General features: G+C 44.5%; 1 protein-coding gene across 6 annotated transcripts in view; it reads left to right on the top strand.

Moving 5' to 3' along the window:
* BRSK1 (BR serine/threonine kinase 1) overlaps positions 1–26,217 on the top strand; it is a 276,210-nt gene that overhangs the window by 140,317 nt on the left and 109,676 nt on the right. For 5 of the 6 annotated variants that reach the window (XM_075280126.1, XM_075280130.1, XM_075280129.1 and 2 more), the window contains 2 exons: positions 17,238–17,332; positions 24,524–24,609. In XM_075280126.1, coding sequence (XP_075136227.1) covers positions 17,238–17,332; positions 24,524–24,609 — 181 coding nt within the window. Of the gene's footprint in view, positions 1–17,237; positions 17,333–24,523; positions 24,614–26,217 lie in introns of those variants that run through there. The other variant, XM_075280128.1, reaches the window with a different exon arrangement.

Below are 26,217 nucleotides of genomic sequence, written 5' to 3'. Positions count from 1 at the left end.
AGCTCGTAGCTGGGGTCAATTTAACAGCGGAGGAGGGTGGTGTTTCAGCCCTCCTCCCAGGAATGTTGTGTGGGGAGACAAGTCAGGCCACCACATTTTGCGACCCGGTCCACGCCTCAACTACATTCAACCACTGTGCCCAAATTGAAAGGTAGCGTCCCTGTCCGCATGCACTTGTCCATTCGTAACTGGTCACATGGAACTTTAGGGCTAAGCGCTGAATTTAGGGACCGCCTCATGTTTGGGGGAAAGTGCTGGTGTGGACGGCACAGTGCGGTGGCGCAGTAGACACTCTGCCCAAAAAGGGCAGAGTGTCCCCCAGCCGGGATTCCAACATCTCCTGGGCCAGATTTCTTGAGATGAGGCCGTTGAAGCCTTGGGCATGTGGGTGGGTTGCGCTGTACTTTAGCATGAAATGAAAGGCTTGGGAGATGGGGAGTTGCTGGGAAGAGGCGCATGATGGCGCGGGCAAAAGGAGAAATGGCAGGAAAAGGTGAGGATAAGGGTGAACTCCCCAAAGTGTCAGAGGCAGATGTGGAGGTGTCCTGGCTCCTGGTCTGGACTGCAGCGCCAGCCCTGTCAACAGTGGAAGAGGCAGTGGCCGCCAGGCCAAACGACGATTATCCTGCGCTTGCTCTCACCCACTGAGCCCAGGGCTTGCCTTCCAAATGATGGCACCCGCAAGAGGTGGTGAGATTCCTCTCCGCAGATCTCCAAACCATCTTGGACTTGCAAATTGCACTAAATTTGTCATGTAACTGACATGTATATGATGAGTCTATCCATTGTCTGTTCATTTTGGTGAAAGTCAGCCTGTCAGCTGACAGACAGCTGTGCTTGTCAGTGATGATGTCACCGGCTGCTTGTACCCCCAGTTTTTGCTGCTTAGCTTGCCTCCACATCCACACTGCTTTTGCCCCTACACATCACCCCTATCCATGCCTGTGCCTCTAGCCATAAGTCTGCCACCCATGGAAACTCATGGTGCAGAAAGTGAGGGAGCTGACTCTGAGGAACCCTTGGGTTTTGTAGCTGGTACTCCATCAAAGGTCTCTGCTGCTCACACACCCTGCTGAACATACGGTATCTAGGGTTAGAGCGTGTGGTGACCTCGCACAACAGTAGGTGCTTCAGGCAGATGTAGGCCTTGCTGGAGTGTATTGCGGCTAGCTCCAGGTACTGTAGACTTGGGAAAGTGGGTGTCCAAGTGCCGCACTTTCACCCTTAGCTCAGCTAATTTGGGGTATGTTTTTAAAAATCATTGCACCACTACATTGAACATGTGGGCCAGGCATGGAACGTGTTGGAGGCTGGCAAGCTCCAGAGCCCTCCAACAAGCTAAAAAACCTGGCCCCAGGGGCAGCGGGGATAAACAAATTGCCATCTCATCCAGGATGGCATCCCTGACCTCAGAGGCAGTGTGCTGTCCGTCTCCCAAGCTGATGAGCTTCAGCCCAGCCTGCTGACGTCTCCCCACACCAGTGTTGCAGCGTTTTCAGCTCGTAGCTGGGGTAAATCTAACAGCGGAGGAGGAGGAGGGTGGTGTTTCAGCCCTCCTCCCAGGAATGTTTTGTGGGGAAACAAGTCAGGAAAATTCTTGAAACGGGAGAGTTTTGCATCTTTGCCCTTGCTGCCTATGGACATCCCTTTGCCTCTAGCCACCATTTTCCCTGCTTTGCTTGCCTCCAAATCCACACTGCTTTTGCCCCTAGACATCACCCCAGTCCATGCCTTAGCTTGTACCCCCAGTTTTTCCTGCTTAGCTTGCCTCCACATCCACACTGCTTTTGCCCCTAGACATCACCCCAGTCCATGCCTTAGCTTGTACCCCCAGTTTTTCCTGCTTAGCTTGCCTCCACATCCACACTGCTTTTGCCCCTAGACATCACCCCAGTCCATGCCTTAGCTTGTACCCCCAGTTTTTCCTGCTTAGCTTGCCTCCACATCCACACTGCTTTTGCCCCTAGACATCACCCCAGTCCATGCCTTAGCTTGTATCCCCAGTTTTTCCTGCTTAGCTTGCCTCCACATCCACACTGCTTTTGCCCCTAGACATCACCCCAGTCCATGCCTTAGCTTGTACCCCCAGTTTTTCCTGCTTAGCTTGCCTCCACATCCACACTGCTTTTGCCCCTAGACATCATCCCTATCCATGCCTCTTCCCCTAGCCATAACTCTGCCACCCCTGGAAACTCATGGTGCAGAAACTTTGGTTGCTGACTTTGAGGAACCCTTGGGTTTTGTAGATGGAACTCCATCAAAGGTCTGTGCAGCTCACACACCCTGCTCAAGATATGGTATTGTAGGGTTTCAGCGTGTGTGAATGACGGACAACAGCCTGTGTTTGGACAGATGTAGGCCTTGCTAGAGTGTTTTTAGGCTAGCAGCGACTCCTGTGCACTTGCAAAAGTGGGCGCACAAGCGCCGCATTTTCAACAGTAGCTTCGGTACATTTGGGTATGTTTTTAAAAAACTTTGCACCACTAGGTTAGACGTGGGCCAAACATGGAACGTGTTGGAGGCTGGCAAGCTCCAGAGCCGCTACCAGGTTCCAGCCATTATCACAGGCGTAAAAATGCCAGGCCCCAGGTGTAGCAGGGAAAAAAAAATGCCATCTCAGCCAGGATGGCATCCCTGACCTCGGAGGCACTGTGCTGTCTGTCCCCCAAGCTGATGAGCTTCAGCACCGCCTGCTGACGTCTCCCCACACCAGTGTTTTAGCGTTTGCCGCTAGTAGCTGTGGTGGAGGTTGCAGCGTCGTAGGGTTTCAGTCTACTCCTGCCATGAATTTTGGCCTGGGAGAGGAGATAGGCCACCCCAGTTTGCACCCGGGGAACAGACTCCACCACATTCACCCTGCCTGTCATTAAAGATAAGCACTGCAGCATCCCTGACCACAGGCGCTTGTCCAAGTGTCGGTGGTCAAGTGGACCTTGCAGCAAAGCGCGGAACTAAGGGCCCACCTGATGTTGAGTGACACGTGCTGGTGCAAGGCGGGGACGCCACACCGGGAGAAGTTGAGACGGCTAGGGACGGCATAGTGAGGTGCCACAGTTGCCATCAGGTCCGGGAAGGCGGGAGTTTCAACAAGCCGGAACGCCAACCTCTCCTGGGCCAGCAGTTTAGCGATGTTGGCGTTCTAGGCTTGCGTGGGTGGGTGGTTAGCGGTGTATTTCTGCCGGCGCTCCAATGTCTGAGAGATGGTGGGTTGTTGTAAAGAAGCGCCTGATGGTGCCTTTGATGGTGCAGGAGAAGGAGATAAGACAGAAACAGGGGAGGATGAGGGAGAAGTCAACAAAGTGGCGGAGGCAGATGAAGTGATGTCCTGGCTCGTCCTCTGGAGTGCATCGCCAGCACTGTGAGCAGAGGCAGTGGCATGAACGGCGGGCGACGTTTGTCCTGCCGTTGCTGCCTGCCACTGATTCCATTGCTTGGATTCCAAATGACGGTGCATTGAAGTGGTGGACAGGTTGCTCTTCTCAGGGCCCCTACTCGATTTCGAGAGGCAAATTGTGTAGACGACACTATATCTGTCCTCGGCGCATTCCTTGAAAAAACTCTACACCTTCAAGAAACGTGCCCTCGATGGGGGAGTTTTTCTGGGCTGGGTACAAAAGGGAACATCTTCGGACATTCCGGGTCTGGCCTGGCTTCGGCAAAGCAGCTGACCTCTGCCTCTGGACATGTCTCTGCCTCTAGCTACCCTTTTTGGTGCTGCACCTGCCTCAACATCCACACTACTTTCCCAGCTTGACATCTGCCTTGTCCAGGTGGGGTCGGTGTCCTCGTCGTCCACCACCTCCTCTTCCAACTCCTGTCTCGCCTCCTCCTCCTGCACAATGCGCATGTCAACTGGCTGCCCTGACAGCAACTGCGTCTCATCGTCGTCGATGAGGGTGGGTTGCTGGTCATCCGCCACCAAATCGACCGGAGATGGAATGGAGGAGACTCTAGTGTTTGAGCATCTGGACACAGATACTCGTCTGTTAGGTCCGTGGAAATGCGAAATGGAGGGGCAGGTTGCGGTACAGTCAAAGGAAGGGAGAACAGCTCTGGGGAGCAGGGACAGTTGGGGTTATTGTTCTGAGAAGATTGGGAATTTTGGGTGGAAGGAGGACAAGACTGTTGGGTAAGAGGAGGTAGAGGCTGACTGGCTGGTGGACAATGTGCTTTAAGCGTTATCCGACAGCCATTGCAAGACCTGTTCCTGGTTCTCGGGCCTACTAATCTTTGTACCATTCAGCCTAGTTAATGTGGAACTTTTGTGCAAAGCGCAGAACTTAGGGCCCGCCTGATGTTAAGGGACACACGCTGGTACAAGGCTCAACTCACCCTAAGTGCCAAAAACACTGCTGGTGCAAGGCTCTACTCATGCCAAGGGCCTCAATCTCTGCTGGTAGCTCAGCTTAAGGTCATGTAACTTTGTTTGGAAGGGCTCATGTTAAGGGCTAGAAAAGTGAATTTTGGAAGGTCTTACCACATCACACACACACACACACACACACACACACACACACACACACACACACACACTCACTCAAAATGACAGTTAAGGGTGAGGGCTTTTGGAATTCCCATTGCCTATTCCATTTGTGGTTGTCATGGGGAACGTGATTTAAAGGGGTGGTTGTTACTGTTTGTTGAGCTTAAATTGGGGTTTGTGTCCATCCATTTGGGGAGTAAAGAAGGTTTCCAGGTATTTTCCCACTTTGATAGAGGTTTTTTTGAATGTGGAAAGTGTGTAGTTGTTAGGCAGTGATGTTGGGGTAATAGAGGGTCTTTGGTGTGTTAGATGCCCCCAGGCATGCTTCCCCTGCTGTCCCAGTGTCATTCCAGAGGTGTTGGCATCATTTCCTGGGGTGTCATAGTGGACTTGGTGACCCTCCAGACACGGATTTGGGTTTCCCCCTTAACGAGTATCTGTTCCCCATAGACTATAATGGGGTTCGAAACCCGTTCGAACACACGAACATTGAGCGGCTGTTCGAATCGAATTTCGAACCTCGAACATTTTAGTGTTCGCTCATCTCTATTGAACACTATTATAGAAAACTGGCTGACCCAGTTATTTGGATACAGTAGTGCACTTGTCTACTACAGTGCTGATATTATGATGGTAACTTCTCGGAAACACTATTGTAATGTCATGGCAGCTTTCCTGGCTGTAACCCACTTGTCGAGGCGGCTTACTTCACAATGACTAGATCTTACATCACAATAGATTGTCCATCAGAACCTGTTTTGATGTCATTGTAGTTATGTGAGATTGATCCACTTATGATGTCACAGCAGCTTATCTGGGTGAAGTCACTATTCACTATAGCGGACATGACTGATGACATGGACTTAGCCCAGACACAGATGTGATGTCTCTTGTGAAATTACAGTAACTTGACCTGGGGCAGACCTCGGTGTAACCAGTGGCGTAACTACCGTGGTAGCAGCAGTAGCAGCTGCCACAGGGCCCGGGCCATTAGGGGGCCTGGTGACAGCCGCTACCGCTGCGTTTTTTTTTAAATAGGCTGTTACGGGCCCTATTCACTTGCCGATCCTGGCTGGGCCGGGATCAGCAAGTGACACCGCGGGCTCCACAGGGGCTATCATTATACTCGGGGGTCTTTGCAGACCCCCGAGTATAATGACCGGCGGATCGGTAGAGGTAATAAACATAAAAAACTGTTATCTCTCCGTGATCCTGCCAGGCCTCCGTCCTACTGTTGTCTGACATCTCTGACGTCACATGAACCCGGCATGCTTCCTGGGTTATGTGACGTCCGACGTCATTAACGAAGGACGCGAGCGGTGGTCAGCACAGGAGGACAGCACAGCACAGGAGCCGGGGAACAGGTAAGAAGCAACAGTGTTTTTTTTTTTTAATGTTTTTATTCCCCGGGTCTCCGATTATTATACTCTGGGGTCTGAAAAGACCCCAGAGTATAATACTTGTTTATGGGTGTCCACAGTGGGACATTATACTCTGTGCAGGGGCCACTATTGGGGTTAATACTGTGCGCAGGGGACACTATTGGGGTTAATACTGTGTGCAGGGGCCACTATTGGGGTTAATACTGTGTGCAGGGGACACTATTGGGGTTAATACTGTGTGCAGGGGACACTATTGGGGTTAATACTGTGTGCAGGGGCCACTATTGGGGTTAATACTGTGTGCAGGGGACACTATTGGGGTTAATACTGTGTGCAGGGGCCAGTAAGGGACATAATAGAGTGCGGAGGAGGGGGTCGGTCGAGGTCTTCGGCGTCAGTTGGGATGGGGGGGGCCCCATGTCAAAAGTTCGCCACGGGGCCCCGCCATTCCTAGTTATGCCACTGGGTGTAACTGTATATGAGCTCCTTGATTTCTAACTGCTAACTTGATGACAACCATATAGTAGCTTTAGGCCAGGTCCCCACATGGCTTGAATAGCGAATCCCATCCACACATTACAGAAAAATACACACAGCGGAAAGACTCTGATTTCCAATAATGTTGTGGTTTTGGAAGTCGCAGCCAGTCATTTAATGCTGCTGGTTTCCCTATAGGTATAATAGAAGCAGAAAGTCTGCAGCAGCAATTTTTTGTCTTAGCCTTAGACATTATTTAGGACTTACGCTTTATCTGCAATCTCTGCCTGCCATACCAGGCCATTGTGATACCTAGAGAGGATGGAGCATGACGCTTTACCAGACATGTTGATGTTTTTTCAGCCCTTTATGCTCCATGACAGAGGTATCCATCAGGAGCGAGGGTCAGTTAGTACTCCATGGTGGATATATGACAGCAGTGATGATTGCATGGGCACTGCCGTAACCACACGATCAGCCACAGAAACCTAGCTGACACACATAGCTGGCTTCCTTCCGTGACTCTGGATAACTGGATAATTCTGATGCCCAGTAGTTTATCTAGATAGATGTTGTGGTCAATAGCAACCTATTGTCATCTAAGTGGTTAGAGAGACGGAAGTGGTTCTCTCAGCCAGCCCCTCAACCACTGCTGCAACGGAGGGATGCCATGGTAGCTGAGGGTCTGACAGTGGCTTCTGGGTCTGCCTTGTATGAAAGCCTATTAGACCGCTTGTTAGCATAAAATTCATAAATCTACCATAACATACTGCAAATACTGAAGTACTGCAATGTATTAAATAAGCAAACCTTAATGGGGCAAATAAAAAATGTTAAAAAGTAAAAAAATAAAATAAAAAAATTAAGGTTAAAGAGTAACAATCAGATAACTAATAGAGAAATAGTAAATCCTTACACATAAAAGTCAAAAAGATAAATTTCTTTCTATGCACCTGAAAAATAACATGGAGCTGATTTCACTTTGCACAGGTAAAGAGAAGTACAGAACATGGAGTACTGCACTATGGTGTAGGGAGGCGCTACTATTCAGTCATTGTATACACTTCATTAATACAGGGGTTGTCCCCTCTGGGTTAATAAAAAATGAATAAAAAGTAAATAAAATATACTTTATACTATACTAGCAGTACCCGCGACTTCGTCCGCGGCCCCCTGTCCCCCTGCGCAACCCACCTCCTACGCACGCCCGGCCCCACTGTTCTCAATGCACCTGGCTTCTTTCCCCCGCAGGCACTCCCGTGCCCATGTGTCTCCCCCGCCGTGGCGCACCCTCTGCCCCCAGTCTTGCCAGTGCGCCCCACCGGCCCCTCTCCACGGCTCGCGACAATGGCCCCCGCCGGTTGAAGACATGCAAAGCACCCCCCACTGCATCCCTACCACAGTTCCCTGCTGGATCCCCAACATCCCTTTCCCTCTAACCCCCCCACCACCAACCCTCTTCATCCCCAGATCCCCAACATCCCTCCCCCCCACCACCAACCCTCTTCATCCCCAGAACCCCAACATCTTCCCCCCCCCCATCCCCACGCACTGTGAAAGCCCCTAACCCCCGCAGCCGGCAACTCCTACCTGGAGCTGCTGTAGTCACTGAAGAGGTGGTGCGGAGGTATGTGTCCATTCTCCCGCGGGTGTTCGTCCAGACGGCAAGTTACGGGTGGAGATGCAGCCATCTGCTGAATGTGTGGTGACGCGGGCAGAACTTATGCCAGCTCCACGCTGCCGGCCGGCTTGGCGATGTCGCTCCGGAGCCGGGAGAAGCTGCCATTTTCTCCAGCGCCGCCCACGCAATGCCACCAATGTATCAGGCCGCTCGGCTTCCTCTGCGGCCTGCCCACAGACTGCAGCCAAGCAATTGGAGCCCAGCTGAAAGACCTGTGATGATGTCATCTCAGGTCCTGCAGCGGAGGCAGAGAGAGCGTTCGCCGGTCCGGATTCCGGGTGAATGTGGGACCTAAGAAGTAGCCTATCTTTCCTTCTTAGTGAATATCTAGGTATGTGTAAAATCTCACCTAAATCCGTTCAGCCGTTTGGCTGTGATTGAGGAACAAACATCCTAACACAAAAAACCCACAAACATCCAAACACACAAACCCACAAACATCCAAACACACAAACTTTCACATTTATAATAATAGCAGGATACTGTAAATATAAAGAATAATCTAAAAATCATGGAAAATAAATAAAAATCATGGTAAAAAAATAAATAAAAAGTATATAAAATATACCTTATACGATATACTGTAAATATAAAGAATAATCTAAAAATCATAGTAAAAGTTGCAGGATGCCGCATTCAAGCCACTAAATTAAAATATAATGTTAAAAAAACCCTCTATCATATTTTTCATTAATTTCTGCGAATCTTGTTGTCAGAGCACATGAAAAAAAAATCTGAAAAATACCTGCACAGTGCAGATTGATGTTTGAGCTTTGTACTATTTAAATTGTGCACAGAGCGTACAGAAAGAGATTTAATATTCCCATACATTGCACAATGTTCCTTTTTTGGGGGTAAACCCCCAAAGTAAATTAACTGAAGCTTTCATATGTGACCTCTGTGTTCCAGCTTCAGTAACAATCTCTATTCTGCAGCTTCAAAGGATTTTTGTTTTAATACCTAAGGGTTCATCTTCTGAATCCTGTTCCAATTTACTAAAAACACTGTAAACCTTGGTGAATGCTAACATAGACAGTGCAGTGTGAGATCAGAGCGTTGAAGTAGACACATGTATCCAGCCGATGCTCAGCTATTAAGGTCATTCGGAAAATGAATGCAATTTAGGGAATTCTCTAACACAGAGGTTGTGCTTGTGTCTGATGCAAATAATGGCATACCTCGATATTTAACTGGCATATGGTTGGCTTTGTGAACACAGGTGTCGATACAACAATGCTACAGTTATATTTAGAATTTACATAGAATTTTCCCATGAAATAGCTATAGAAGGATTCTCCATTCCGACCCTACAAGTAGCGCAGCAGGAACCCTAGAATGTGACATATACGGTAATCAATGATAATATGTGCTGGTGGCTACTCCAGGCTCTACTGCATGTACTCAGGCTGTGGATTACATGACTGCTGGTCACAGACTCATTGGATTCTATATCAGGCTACAACACTGTAGATCATATTATAAGGGTCCACTAGGGTAATATTATGTAATAAATAGGTATGAAATTTATTATATGTTTTAGTTCCTTACTATTATAATGTTGATATCATTCCTGCTGTCAATGAATGGAAAAAAAATGGTGTACCATGTTTGTCTGACCTATGACAAGAGAAAGTTCCAGCTAGTGAAAATTTGTTAAAATTACTATGTAGAGAAAAGATGCATAGATAAAGAGTGGTATGAGTTGGTTACTACCATTGCCTATTGGCAAACAAAAGGGGCTAAGGCAAAAAAGCGCTGCAGGAAAAGATGTGGAGGAAACGCATCAGTATCGCAATGGTTTTGGAAATCCAATATGCATGTTTTTTTTTCACGGCCCCCAGCAGATTTAAATGTCCATTTTTTTCCTGACTTTCCCCTCTGGACCCCCACTGATCAGTAGAACAGTACATGCTGCGGTTCCATTTAAAGTCTATAGGACTGATGAAGATAGAGAAGAGACAGAGACATGCAACTGTCTCTGTCAGTCTCTAAATTGAGCGGCAGCACATTTATCGCCTAACCTGTGGACAGGTGATAATTTGTTAAATGTCGTGCCCCACAATAACAATTTGAGTCCTTATGTTATGCTACATTCACATCTGCACTATGATGGTAACAGATCCTGGAAATGATGGACACAAATGATTCCCAAGGGACATCCTTGACTATAATAGGGTCCATTTGGTGTCTGTTTCTTCTTTGCTGAAATTGCTGCATGAAAAAGTCGGCTTGTAGGATTCTTTCATCTGACAATTTGGACAGATGCTGAACAGAGACTCTGATGCAGATGTGAAAATAGCTTGAATAGAATTAAAGGGGTTATCTAGCTTCAAGCATGATCTGCAAGCAACATACAAAGCATCACAGCATCATGTGACCTTGGATGTGGAAGTGATTTATTACCTGTAATTTCATTGTTGGGGAGACTGGAGAAGGGAGGGGTACACAGAGGGTGAGAGAAGGGGCGATCATGGGAAATGTAGTTTGTCCACAGATTTACTGCATGTAAATAACAGTGATACAAAGAGCAGCAAAACCCAACAACCAATCAGAGCTCAGCTGTATTTGTTGACCTGCTTTTATAAAAGTTGTGCTGTGATTGGTTGCTCTTTGTGCAATTTTTCTAAGTTTGCCATACATTTTCCAACTAAGAGCACCAGCCAGCAGGTTTTATTTTTGCGTCATTTTTATTTTTGCACATATATATATATATATATATATATATATATATATATATACACTCACCGGCCACTTTATTAGGTACACCATGCTAGTAACGGGTTGGACCCCCTTTTGCCTTCAGAACTGCCTCAATTCTTCGTGGCATAGATTCAACAAGGTGCTGGAAGCATTCCTCAGAGATTTTGGTCCATATTGACATGATGGCATCACACAGTTGCCGCAGATTTGTCGGCTGCACATCCATGATGCGAATCTCCCGTTCCACCACATCCCAAAGATGCTCTATTGGATTGAGATCTGGTGACTGTGGAGGCCATTGGAGTACAGTGAACTCATTGTCATGTTCAAGAAACCAGTCTGAGATGATTCCAGCTTTATGACATGGCGCATTATCCTGCTGAAAGTAGCCATCAGATGTTGGGTACATTGTGGTCATAAAGGGATGGACATGGTCAGCAACAATACTCAGGTAGGCTTTGGCGTTGCAACGATGCTCAATTGGTACCAAGGGGCCCAAAGAGTGCCAAGAAAATATTCCCCACACCATGACACCACCACCACTAGCCTGAACCGTTGATACAAGGCAGGATGGATCCATGCTTTCATGTTGTTGACGCCAAATTCTGACCCTACCATCCGAATGTCGCAGCAGAAATCGAGACTCATCAGACCAGGCAACGTTTTTCCAATCTTCAATTGTCCAATTTCGATGAGCTTGTGCAAATTGTAGCCTCAGTTTCCTGTTCTTAGCTGAAAGGAGTGGCACCCGGTGTGGTCTTCTGCTGCTGTAGCCCATCTGCCTCAAAGTTCGACGTACTGTGCATTCAGAGATGCTCTTCTGGCTACCTTGGTTGTAACGGGTGGCTATTTGAGTCACTGTTGCCTTTCTATCAGCTCGAACCAGTCTGGCCATTCTCCTCTGACCTCTGGCATCAACAACGCATTTCCGCCCACAGAACTGCCGCTCACTGGATGTTTTTTCTTTTTCGGACCATTCTCTGTAAACCCTAGAGATGGTTGTGCGTGAAAATCCCAGTAGATCAGCAGTTTCTGAAATACTCAGACCAGCCCTTCTGGAACCAACAACCATGCCACATTCAAAGGCACTCAAATCACCTTTCTTCCCCATACTGATGCTCGGTTTGAACTGCAGGAGATTGTCTTGACCATGTCTACATGCCTAAATGCACTGAGTTGCCGCCATGTGATTGGCTGATTAGAAATTAAGTGTTAACGAGCAGTTGGACAGGTGTACCTAATAAAGTGGCCGGTGAGTGTATATATATACTGTATATATATATATATATATATATATATATATATATATATATATACTAGCCTCTGACCGCGACTTCGTCTTCAGGTTGTTGACGTCGATGATCCGCCTATATTCAGCAAATTGCTGCCATTGATGGTTTGCCTGCTCCGACATTTTGGCAGCTCTCAAGCTGACCTGCCTCTGAACTTATTCACACTGTGCCTGTGATTGTTTCGGCATCTCAGCAGCTCGCTGGGACATCATATAATGAGCGTGTTGTTGGTGATGATGATCTGCCTGCTCCGGTGTTTCAGCAGCTGTCAAGCTGGCCTGCCGCTGAACTCGTACCTCGCGCTGTGCCCGTGATTGTTCCGGCATCTCAGCAGCTTGCTGGGGCACCATATAATGAGCATGTTCTTGGTGTCGATGATCCCCGATCGAGAACTCTGTGACTTCTGGCTACCTTCATAGCTCTTTGTTTGCGACAAATTAGATTTTCTTTTTCCAGGCATGTTTAAAATTGCAAACTGCCAATTTGGATTAAAGGTGTTTTCCCATGTCAGTTTGGAGCAGATCAGATAATATGCAAATGTATGTACACAATCCACTGAGGGTTAGCGTGTGTTTACACAGAGATATAACAGCCCTGGATGAGATAAGCTGCTGCAAGAGCAGTGTAATATAGTATGTGAACATAAATTCATAACAGTTGTGAAGCCATGTCATTTACCAGGATAAAAAGTAGCCTATGTGTTAATCGAGGTTATAAACTATCTATGTGCCAAATTTCATTCGAATCTGTTCAGCCGTTTTTGCGTGATTGACTAACAAACATCCAAACATCCAAACTTTCGGTTTTATAATATAATATTAGTAGGATATGTGTGTGTGTGTGTGTGTATATATATATATATATATATATATATATATATATATATATATATATATTCTATATAGATGTAGTAAATATGTCATCTTTCACATTTTTTCCCTCTCCATTACAGAGATTATTATAGAGGTGACACTTTTTTTTTTTTTTTCTGATAACCCCTAAAATGGGCTAATGCCTCAGTTGTAGGAGGAATTCAGCCTCTTGTACAATGCAGAGTTCACATCATCACCGAACTGGGAATAAGTCACATTTTGGCACTTCCATAGTTGTATAGATAGCACTCATTAATCACTATGTACACAGGACCGGGAAGGCAGGGACAGTAATAAACCATCTCTGCCTTCTCCTTCCACTGCACATCCCATACAGCTCTTTAACTCTGCAGGAAATACAGACACGTTCGTGCAGAGTTAATTGCTGACTGCCCAGACATATCTAGTTACTAAGTGGTTGGCAAGTGGTTAAACAAGTGTACATAGTATACATGAAGAGCAACACCATTTTTGGCCATTATGTGACTTGTACTCTGAATTTTCAGTAGTATTCTCACTTGTCGGTTTCATATCTAATACTTAGCTGTTCCTGAGCTTGTGGGTAGAGACTGCCTTCTGAAATATTTCCATAGACAACAGAAAATACATGGAGATCCGGTTCCTAAATCTTACTAACTCACGCAGAAGAAGCAACAATACCATATTGGACATTACATAAAAGTATATACAGTATCACTACTGATGTGAATAAACTACTAGGATGAGACAGAAGACATACCATAAGATGCAACACCATATCCCTCCTCTATCCATAGACTTCTATGGGCACATATAATCTATTACTTTTGTGAGCTGACAATCTGTTCTGGAATCCAAAGAAATATCCAAAGATGTATCAGAGTGAGTGGAGAGCTTAAGTGGGAGAGGCAGGAGGATAAGAGCCTGACAAGTGGATAAGAAGATTTTTTTTTCTCCGGGAAGATACAGATGTAACAAAGTTAACCTGAACTTCTGCAATTGGTTAAACTGCTATAGTGTGATATCTCATCATAGAAGACAAAAAAACATGAAAAGTTATTGGAAAAAAACCCCCATTTAATTGTTTTTTGTTGTCATCTGTGATAAGATATCACACTATAGTAGTTTAACCACTTGCAGACGTTCAAGTTATTTCTGCCACATCTGTATGTTACAAAGTTTCTTGCATTTCCATGTGCTATTAATATATGCAAAGATTTTTTTTGCAGAGTTATCAAAGTTACCCTTCTGGAACTTGTCTTCATATAATCGGACACATTAAAGGGAACCGGTCAGGTATTTTTTTTCCCCATCATAAACTGGCCCCATCATGTGGAGGATGAAGCAATTCCCTTTCCATTGTTGCCCCTTTATAATATTTATGTTGCAGCAAAGTGAAGTAAGAAATTGTTGTCAGCACAAAAAGACATATGTAAATTAACCTAAGTAGTCAAGGGGGCGGGATGCTGCTTCTGCCTAGTCATACTGTCTTTTTGGTGCCCCTCCTGGGTATGACTGACACAGTTTCCTCCCTCCTGACAGCACAAGGGAGACGTCAGTCCTGGCTGGGAGGTGTCATCACCCAAAGGACAACTTTTCCCCAAACAAGGGGACACAATGTCTAGGATGAATCTGCTCTGTCCCTCAAAATCTTACAGAGGGCACCAATAGAAAGGCCAGTACTTAATCCTGCACATGACAGTGCCAAAACCACTGACAGGTTCCCTTTAAAAAGTGTGATGTATATACTTGCTGTTCTAGACTCTTTTTTTATTTCATTTCAGTCTACACAACAAGTACACAATAGATTTATAGCTAAAGAGCCGGCGTACCTTGGCTTTTATCTGTTTGCCTGTATTTTCTTCATAAAAATGCCACTTAGTTTACCAATATATTTAATGATTGATATTCAGAATTCTAATGTACTTTAGGAATTGTTATCTTTTAGATTCTCCAGATCGGCCTTTAGTGTTCTAGAATTCTAAATAACCATATCATTAGTTTGTCATAACAAGGTGCCCCAAGATATAATGGCATCCTTTAGTATCTCCAGGCTTAACATGTCTGCAAATGATCCAATTATGTGTTCCTCATTTTGCAAATGAATGAAGTGCGTTCTTGTGTGTTCATTGTACTCAACAAAGAGAGCAGGTATTCTCATGTAATAGTGATCGCGCTAGTCTGTTAATTGAATCAGTGTATTCTGCGAACAAACCAAGCCATAACTGCTAGGGATTTTATCTGGAAGTCTGTATCAAAGGAATATTTTACCAAAATCTAGTTTACTATGTGCATCAATGTGGTATTGCATTTCATTTGCTGTTTCTTCCTCTACATGTGACATTGGGGCTGTTACGTAGTAACAGGGTGAATTTGGCTTTACATGCTTTTCTACCATATGTGGGAAGAAGCTTCTCATAGTTACACAGTTGTAATGAAGAAGATGAAAGTGCAGCCTCTTTAACTGGATACTTCTGGAGTCTTAGCGTATATAAGACATTATAGAGTAGAGAATTATTACCTCCCAAGTAGGTAAAGATGGTACTGTCTCTAGTTGGCCATGCAATCCTTTGCTAGAGAATCATAGGATTGGCAGAAGAAGAGAAAACAGGAGGTTGCAAAGAGGAGGTTGCACTGTAACAATATATACAGTATACGTAAAAGCAATGCTAAGTGTGAAATACAGTCTGGTTGGGAGGGGGTAGCAGATGTGGAAAGCTGGGTTTCCAGTGGAGGTCTTCTTTAAAGAGCATGTGATGGGTACTTATGAGCAGGTATTATTATAAGGTACAGATGGTAGTATAAGGTGCAAAAATACCATAGGCGCACCCTTTGCACCTGCAGAGGGGTGCTGTAAGGGCCTGACAATATCTTAGAAAATAGAGCTTTGAAAATAAGTGTGTGATATACCATCTTCTAAATTGAATGGACTTACATCTATTTCTAATTGCTTATGTAGTAGCAAGATATGCCACAGGAGTTATTCATAGGTGTCACTTTCATTGGAAGAGAAGTAAACAATTACTATATTTTTAGTTTGTCAGAAAAAAATGGAGTAAACCAGATTTACAGAAGAATATTCATCACATATACAGTATTGTGTCTAATAATACGATTGGAGCTTTGTGTTATTATTGGGTGCTATATGAGCCATACTTATTAGAGATGAGCGAGTAGTATTCGATCGAGTAGGTACCGTATTCGAAATATTCGTACTTGATCGAATACTACTAGCTATTCGCTGTAAATATTTGATTCAGAGCCAGCGTTGATTGGCCGAATGCTATACAGTGTATAGCATTCAGCAAATCAACGCTGGTTCTGCAGCAGGCTCGTCCTTGCTAGAAGCAGGCAGCTTGCTGTTACGAGCGAGCTTACTTTTTCTCATAGGAATGAATTGACCAGCGTTGATTGGCCAGTGTACAGCATTTGGCAATCAACACTGGTCCTGCCAGAGGCTCGTCTGTGAGGAGGTGGAGTCTAAAATCGTGCCACAATGGAGAATGCTGTGGTCCGATCTTAGACTCCGCCTCCTCACAGATGAGCCTCCGGCAGAACCACGTTGATTGGCCGAATGCTGTACACTGGCCAATCAACGCTGGTCAATTCATTCCTATGAGAAAGAGAGTCAGCTCCCATATAACAGCAAGCTGCCAGCTCTCCCGGCTAGCAAAGACGATCCTGCGGCAAATCAACGCTGGTTCTGCAGCAGGCTCGTCCTTGCTAGTTGGGAGAGCTGACAGCTTGCTGTTATGAGCGAGCTTACTTTTTCTCATAGGAATGAATTGACCAGCGTTGATTGGCCAGTGTACAGCATTCGGCAATCAATGCTGGTCCTGCCGGAGGCTCGTCTGTGAGGAGGCGGAGTCTAAGATCGGACCACAGCAGTCTCCATTGTGGTCCGATTTTAGACTGTGTGCATGGGCCACTAAGGGATATAATACTGTGTGCAGGGGCCACTATGGGGTATAATACTGTGTGCAGGGGCCACTATGGGGCATAATAGAGCGCGGAGAAATGCGGAGGAGGGGGCAGTCGAGGTCTTCGGTGTCAGTCGGGGGGGGGGCATGTCAAAAGTTCGCCACGGGGCCCCGCCATTCCTAGTTATGCCATTGTGTAACCCAATAAGAAAAAGGCATTATGATATGTATACATTTATATACATGCCAAGATAAAAATGATTAAAGATGGCTGACATCTATAACTAGGCTATACCTACTGTCAATATGGAGTACCTATAACTTTGTGGTGGCAAAAGACTCCTTAGAATGTGAAGCTCACCAGACATCTTCTCCTGTTATAATTGTGTATAATTATGTCATCATTGTGATTTCACGTGATTCTAACCTTGTCTATTCCTTGTCTTCATAGGGTTGGTTAAACTAGGTGTTCACTGTATAACAGGACAGAAAGTGGCAATAAAGATTGTAAACCGAGAAAAGCTCTCAGAGTCTGTCTTAATGAAGGTAGGTACACAATATTCTTACTCCTACAAACATGAATGCAGTAAGCATATAGACTGAAGATTTTGTAATGTCTATAGTGATAGCGCTGCTGTGTAGTCTGGAGCACAGCTGGACCAGATACTAGATCTAAAGTAGTATGGCCATTTCGCAATGCACCCTTTTATTTAGAAGTGGGTAGGAGTCTGGATAGTCAAACTTCACAGATGGCATATTTTATCATGTCCAATAAGAAGGTTTTTTAGGCTTAGGCTCCACATAGCGGAACAAAAAATGCTGCAGGAAAAAAAAACGCAGTGGAAATGCATCACAAGATTTGTCCACAGCATTTTTCCTTGTGGTCTTTCTTCCATTATTAAATCTAAAAGGAAAATGCAAGTAATTTTGCAGGTATAATTGACATTTTTCTGCAGCGTTATTTTTTCTGCAATGTGTGGATGAGATTATCCATAATCTTTTTCACTTTGCTGGTACTGTAAAGCACAGCTGTTTTTTTGTTGCATTTCCGCAACAGGAATAACGCTCCTTTACTGCAATGTGGGACCTTGGCCTTAGGGTCAATGCACACGGAGTATTTGGGCACGGATCCTGATGCGGAATCCGTGTCAGAATCCATGTGGAAAAAAAAGCCTCCCATTGACTTCAATGGGTTCCTTTTTCCACTCACAGAAATGTATGAGTATGTATTTAACACTCAGCTCTGTAATGGTATGGCATATCAATGTAGATGGCCCAGGAACTTTGCCTGCCATCTTGTTTCCAGGTTCTGCCCAGCATATTAACCCTTCAGATGCATTGATCAATATCGACCATGGCATCTGGGCTGTTAGAGTGTCAGTGAGATTATAGGAGTGCTGAGCGGTTGCCGTTGTAGCCATGAGGCCAATTAACAGCTTCCTTGCTACTATGTACAGAAGTGCAATAGGCTTTAGCCCAATACACATAAACCATAATGTACGATATATAGTATATATTACATTATTGCAGTATATTGTACAGGGAATTCGAAATTCAAGTCACCTTTACAAAAATATGCAAAAAAACCAATGCAAGTTTTAAAAGCACTTTCTCATTAAAAAAGTAACCTAAAAACATATTAGCTATTACCATGTGCACCATGTGCATGTAAGTCTGGACTATACAACTATAACCTTATTTAACATCTTTGATGGACACTGTAAAAGCAATTATGTGCTTTGGTCATCTCATCTCCCCAAAACAAGTAATACAAAGTGGTCAAAATTATACATATGAGAAAATGGTATAAAAGCAACTAGAACCTCTTCCAAACATATTAAACCGCCAGCACCATGTTACAGAGCACATTACAGTGATAAAGGATATACCTCTGTTATGCATGTCATATTTTTAGATTTGGAGAAAAACAACTTTTTTGCAAAAGAGGCAATTGGGGCTGAACGCCCGCCCCCGGTGCACCAAGAGCACTGCTCCTGCTGTTCAAGTAGGATGGATCATGTCAATGCAGTGGGAATATTGACTGCACAGGGTGATGCAGGCAGGAGATGGTAGGAGGTCTGAGTGGCAACACCAGTGCTTCAGGGAGTTCAAGGCCTGCCCTGAATGCACCAATGGCTTCATTTGGATAAAACTTCAAAGTTGCTTTGCTCCAAATTTACAAAAGTGACATGCTGTATGCTCTGTAACACTGGGGTGACGGTTCAATATGCTTGGTGGAGGTGTTAGACTCCGATTAACACCCACACCAGACTGCATCCTTAAAGGGTTAAATGCCATCTACTTAGGAGTTGGGTAATACTTAAAGGGATGGTCTGCATAAAGCTGTTACACTGATATACCACCTCCTCAGGCACTAAGGCATATTACACAAGAGATTCTCCCTGAATTTACCACTGCCTCAGGTCTTACACTAACTTAGCACAAGCCCTGATCAGAATCTTCCTTTGGTAAACAGCCCTCAGACTATTACACAACCTGCAGATGATCCAAAAGCTCCAGTAATGGGCTCTATTAACATGTACACGATAGCGTCCATTGTACTGCTTCTTCATAGGAGCAGAACAATGAAAATGACAAACGTGACATATTCATCACATGATGAAAATGCAGATTGCTTCATGTGCCTGGATGGATGGGGTCCAGTGGATAAATAAGGAAGGCATCTTCATTTTGCGTTCTCTGGTGTGTGTTGTCTGTGCCACACTTGCCCGAAGACCATCCTTGCAATTCTGTGCAGTCAAGACCATGGGCAATAGGGGTCTGAGTTGCGTGTCTCTGCAAAGAGTCATTCTATTAAATAAGGTCATATGTATATAGCATCCAGCGCTATCAATACTGGCTCAGATCATTTTGCTCCAGGGGAAGTCACTTTATATATGCCAGCCTTTCACTCCATGCATGTCATATGTGCACAGCATCTCTGTAGCCTTCACAAACTGTAGTGTTAATAATCGAGACCGTTCTCTATATGATTTATGTTCAAACAAAACTCTTAAAGGAGTCAGTAACATTAAATGATGCTGCCTAGCTTTAACTAATCCATGAAAATACACTCACCGGCCACTTTATTAGGTACACCTGTCCAACTGCTCGTTAACACTTAATTTCTAATCAGCCAATCACATGGCGGCAACTCAGTGCATTTAGGCATGTAGACATGGTCAAGACAATCTCCTGCAGTTCAAACCGAGCATCAGTATGGGGAAGAAAGGTGATTTGAGTGCCTTTGAACGTGGCATGGTTGTTGGTGCCAGAAGGGCTGGTCTGAGTATTTCAGAAACTGCTGATCTACTGGGATTTTCACGCACAACCATCTCTAGGGTTTACAGAGAATGGTCTGAAAAAGAAAAAACATCCAGTGAGCGGCAGTTCTGTGGGCGGAAATGCGTTGTTGATGCCAGAGGTCAGAGGAGAATGGCCAGACTGGTTCGAGCTGATAGAAAGGCAACAGTGACTCAAATAGCCACCCGTTACAACCAAGGTAGCCAGAAGAGCATCTCTGAACACACAGTACGTCGAACTTTGAGGCAGATGGGCTACAGCAGCAGAAGACCACACCGGGTGCCACTCCTTTCAGCTAAGAACAGGAAACTGAGGCTACAATTTGCACAAGCTCATTGAAATTGGACAATTGAAGATTGGAAAAACGTTGCCTGGTCTGATGAGTCTCGATTTCTGCTGCGACATTCGGATGGTAGGGTCAGAATTTGGCGTCAACAACATGAAAGCATGGATCCATCCTGCCTTGTATCAACGGTTCAGGCTGGTGGTGGTGGTGTCATGGTGTGGGGAATATTTTCTTGGCAATCTTTGGGCCCCTTGGTACCAATTGAGCATCGTTGCAACGCCAAAGCCTACCTGAGTATTGTTGCTGACCATGTCCATCCCTTTATGACCACAATGTACCCAACATCTGATGGCTACTTTCAGCAGGATAATGCAATGCCATGTCATAAAGCTGGAATCATCTCAGACTGGTTTCTTGAACATGACAATGAGTTCACTGTACTCCAATGGCCTCCACAGTCACCAGATCTCAATCCAATAGAGGAGCATCTTTGGGATGTGGTGGAACGGGAGATTCGCATCATGGATGTGCAGCCGACAAATCTGCGGCAACTGTGTGATGCCATCATGTCAATATGGACCAAAATCTCTGAGGAATGCTTCCAGCACCTTGTTGTATCTATGCCACGAAGAAATGAGGCAGTTCTGAAGGCAAAAGGGGGTCCAACCCGTTACTAGCATGGTGTACCTAATAAAGTGGCCGGTGAGTGTATACCATTACAACACCATGGTCATGGATACAACAACTGCATCAAAGATAAATGTTACTGCCTACAACTTTGACTTTTACACTTATGGTACTTTATATAAAACCATCCAAAAGGTTTTGCACACTTTTTTCAGTATGTTGTATGCTATTAAAAATGTCATGCACTTCAAGAATTTTCAGTATTGCTTTTTGACAAGAGCATTTGGTGTTTTTGACCATTGTACATGCACATTTTCTTGCCAATTTTTGTTAAACAATGCTACAAATATTACTTTAAACCCCTAAGGCTGAGTTCAGACGGGGTTTTTTGGTCTCGAATTTGACGCGGAGACTGCCTCAGATTCCGGACCAAAAAACGGCTAGCCGCAACTGGATGTCGGTGCAGTGCATACAGTGCACCGGCATCCAGTCACGGCACTCTGCTCCGGATAAGGCCAAAATGAATGGGCCTAGTCGTGAGGGAAGGAGTGTCTTCAGGCAGACATCCTCGGCTGAATCAACCACGGAATCCACCTGAAGAAAGGGCATGTCGCTGCTTTTTTCTGTGAGCGGGAACAAACTGCTTGCGGAAAAAGGAAATGACCGGCACCCATTGATTTCAATGGGAGGCGTTTTTTTGGTCAGGATTTTGACGCAGAACCCTCATCAAAATCCTGACCAAAAAACCCTGACTGAACTCAGCCTTACAGTCACTGATTCCAGTGCACTTTGAATTTTTTCTCTAGGCCCCAGCATGCCTGAGCAACTCCAATTCATAACTCAAATCAGAAGTAGCCAGTGTCAGGGCTTAGAATCACACCCCTTGTCTGCTCCTGCCTGAAACTGCCCTTATGACAGTACAGAGCCTAAATAGCATATTAGACACCTAAACTAAGAGCATTGATTGCACGGGAATGGTGGGGGCTAGAGAAAAAAAATTCCATCTCTGCCAGAATCGGTGGAGCAGTACACATTAAATGATGTAGAGTTGGACTTGTTGGAGCTGGTCCTCTTTAAAATTGCAGAAACCCTACTAAAAATGTCACATTTTATATTTCAAATTGTGAATTAATAACCCAAAAAATATTTCTGGCGCATAACTTTGTTGCCCTATGTTTATTTTAACCCTTTAGCGATCTAAGGTATTTTAGCCTTACACCAGTACATTTTATCCCTCTCTTCATTCATAACTTATTCAATATTGTACGAGGGGATACCCAAAAGTTTCCAGAAAAGTTGTTTTTGAAGCGTGTATTTATTTTTTTGTACAAAATTCCTTCAAAGTCCTCTCCTTTAGCGGCAATACACTTGTCAAATCTCGTCTGCCATTGTTCAAAACATTTTTTAAACTCATCTACTTTGATGTGTGCAAGCGCCTCCGTTGTTTTACTCTTCACCTCCTCCACGTCGGCGAAACGCTTCCCCTTGAGGTTCCTCTTCATTCGTGGGAATAAATAAAAGTCACTGGGAGCCATATCGGGTAAATAGGGTGGGTGGGGCAAGACAGGCATGCCATTTCTTGCCATGAAAGTGGTCACCGAGATGGCGGTGAGGGCTGGGGCATTGTCGTGGTGGAAAAACCAATCACCATACTGCCACATTTCGGGCCTTATTCGCCGCACACTGTTGTGCAACCTCTTGAGAACCCCCAAGTAGAAAACCTGGTTGATGGTCTGACCTGTTGGAACGAATTCCAAGTGCACAATCCCTTTTGCATCAAAAAAATAAATGACCATTGTCTTCACATTGGACTTCACTTGACAAGCCTTTTTGGCACGGGGCGAGGATGGCGTCTTCCAGTGGCTTGATTGTTGTTTGGTTTCCGGGTCGTAAGCATAGCACCAAGACTCGTCTCCCGTCATAATTTTAGAAAAAATTCTGGGTCGGTTTCGGCATGTTCTTTCATTGCATGGCATGTTTCGATGCGACGCTCTTTCTGTTGATCAGTCAAGAGCCGCGGCACAAACTTTGCAGCGACCTGTGACATGCCCAAATCCTCCGATAAAATGCACTGAATCGAGTTCCAATTCATTCCAGACAACTCTTCGAGTTCCTCAATGGTTCGTCGTCGATCTTCATGCACGAGCTCGTTGATTTTTTTGGACACTTTCGTCCATTCGGGAAGTTGACGGACGTCCAGAACGCGGTTGATCATCAATTGACATTTCACCATTTTTAAAGCGGGTTGAACCACGAGTAAACTTGAGCTTGACACATAACGTCATCCTTGTAAGCGGTCTTCAACATTTGAACGGTTTCCAATGCTTTTTTCCCGAGCAGAAAGCAAAACTTCACAGCTGCGTGCTGTTCATAAAACTTCTCCATGAAGAAAAACGGCGGCTGGACAAAACAGCTCTTGCAAGAAAATTCACTGCGGGTAGACGAAACCTTCCGCATCAACGCCACTTGGCACACTGACTGAGAAGGCATGGTTGAACAAATAACTAGTTGCAGAATCGTGTACTACAAAAACTGTGCGTGCATCAGCCTCATTCTGGAAACTTTTGGGTCCCCTTTATATAGCTTTTAAGGTTTATGGAGCTTATCATGTAGAATAAATAATGTACTAATTTTATTTTAGGGGTTATTACGGATGTGTTTTATTAATTTTTTTTCATTAACAAAAAAATAAACTTTTAACTTTTTTTTCTCTATAAAATAACTTGCATTGACTGCAGCATATAAGGGATTAAATAGCAAGTAAGGCCTGGTTCACATCTGCGTTCGGTATGCTGTTCATGGAGTCCGCTTGGGGACTCTCCGAACGGAAACCTAAAAGTATTAATAAGCGGTTAGCTAAGAAACCACACGGACCCTATATAATAGGGTCCGTGTGTTTTCTGCACGGTGTCCGCTCGAATCATGCAGAGAGAAAAGTATTGCATGCACCATTTTTCTCTCCATGTTTCGTGCGGAAACCACACTGACCCCATTATAGTCTATGCGGTCTGTATGCTTTCTTAGTTAACCGCTTTTTAATGCGTTCAGTATTCCGTTCAAGGGGTCCCCAAGTGGACTCCTCGAACGAAATACCGAACACAGATGTGAACCGGGCCTTACAGTGAAAGGGGACAAACGCAGACGTATTGGTGATCCGCCTGCATCACTCAATCTGTCGGTATTACAGTCCATTGCTCTGATCCTATGACAGATCAGAGTAATGGACTGTAATAACAGCAATGTGAACATACTCTTAGCCACTTTGGCTAAGTGCAATATAATGTAGTGTATTGGTGATAATAAGACATTGTATCTGTAGACAACTTTTGAAGGTGAAGCAGAGATGTTAGGTATGTACAGGACATCATGTAAACCTACTGCAATAGCCAATATGCATCCAAGATCAGTACACAAGCAATGCAGCTTTATAAGATCAAAATGTGCAAATCTCTGCTACATCTGCTTTCCATTTTGCATTATTGTGTAATGTTAATCTCTGTGCTTTAATCTCATTCCTGCAGGTGGAAAGAGAGATTGCAATCCTGAAGCTGATTGAACATCCCCACGTTCTCAAGCTGCATGATGTCTATGAGAATAAGAAATATTTGTAGGTATTTACAGACATTCCCTTGCTTCCACCAGCCTGCGGAGCTATGGGCATCTGTATTCCTTGGCATGAGAAGCGCATGCATTGTCTCTGCTTTAGGCAGCCTTTGCTTCTGAGCACTGCTTAGTAATCTGGATGTTATGTAAATTACATGCATCTTGCTTTTAATGCTTTGCTGGTTTACAAAGACATATGATAACTGCTTGTTCTTCTTTTGTAAGGCTTACATGAAATATTCAGTGGAGTTTTTTGTGCAAGCTCGTTTGCCAGAATTGCTGCTGGCTCAACATCTTCTATTATGCTGATAACCTACTGTAGACTATGGGTGAAGGGGGCATAAGAATACAATCCAAAGGAATAATTGGTCTCTTTTTAACTAAAGACCATTCATGTGATAACAAACACAGAAGCAACAGTATAATTATTCCTTGATTTTTCCCATGATGTTAAATTGTTGGTTTATATCTGTTTGTGGGAAAGCTGGATGACAACCAATATGGCCGCATACAACTCCCATAGCTAGAATTATTAACTAACATTTGCAGATCTGCCCAGTGACACATCATGCTTAAAGCAGAACTATACAGATGCCACTTAGGAGTCCATGAACACTGGTTGACATGTGCTGTAAAGACATCAATGGCAATATTAGTGGTCAGTAAGACATGGCTGTAACATGTGGACAACTCAGGGATTGATATTAGTCCAAGATGCTATTTGATTTTATTTAAAATGTAACTAAACTTTCTGACAATTTTGATGTTCTGGTAGTATTTGTGCTATTAATATAAATTTTTATACTTTATTAACCAATTTTGGATCATTTCCGTGAAATCCTGCATTTTTTGCTTCTGTATTGAGAGCTGTTCCTGCTTCTCACTGAATGTTATTGTGTATAGAGTACAGGCTGTAATATGTAGAGAAAATATGGGGGGGGGGCACTTCAAAGAAATATATTTCGGATGTTATAAAAGGTACAAACCTGCTTCTTTAATGTGACCCTAAGGTGGGAGTGCTATCTAAATTATTTCCAGAGATATCACTGGTTGAAACCATAGTCGTAATTGGGATTATTATATCATATACTAGCTTTTATCCGCGACTTCGTCTGCGGTGATTTGAGGATTGGGCGGACACAGACGTGTGAAATTGTAAAAGCGCTTTAAAAGTTTGGTGGGATAGCAAATGTGATATGTTATATTGTGTATGTAGTAATACAGACAATTTGTTGTTATTTTCGGAGGATTGTTATTTTTGTACTTTCAGCTGGTATATGGTAAAGTAGACATGTACATACTGCCCCTTTTTTATGCTCTCCGCTGCAAAACCTTTTTTTTTTAAAGCAGACACAGAGTCGTACATGCAGGACTCTGTGTCTGATTTTTAAAAAAACGGTTTTGCGGCGGAGAGCATAAAACACTCACCGCCGTTCATGGCCGGATCCGGTCTGACAGGTTTCCGTCTTCTGCATGCAGAAGATGAAAACCTAATATAGAGTGCCGAACGGTAGTGTGAACCCAGCGTCAGCCGCGCTTAGGGGCGAACTGTGTGACAACAGAAGATGGAATCGCAAGAACGGAGAGCAGACGGTGGTGTGAACTGAGTGTA

Source organism: Leptodactylus fuscus, chromosome 6 (assembly GCF_031893055.1).
Source record: "Leptodactylus fuscus isolate aLepFus1 chromosome 6, aLepFus1.hap2, whole genome shotgun sequence".
Classification (NCBI taxonomy): Eukaryota; Metazoa; Chordata; class Amphibia; order Anura; family Leptodactylidae; genus Leptodactylus; species Leptodactylus fuscus.
The sequence above is the reverse complement of the archived record's forward strand: the minus strand, read 5'-3'. Positions and strand labels throughout refer to the sequence as shown.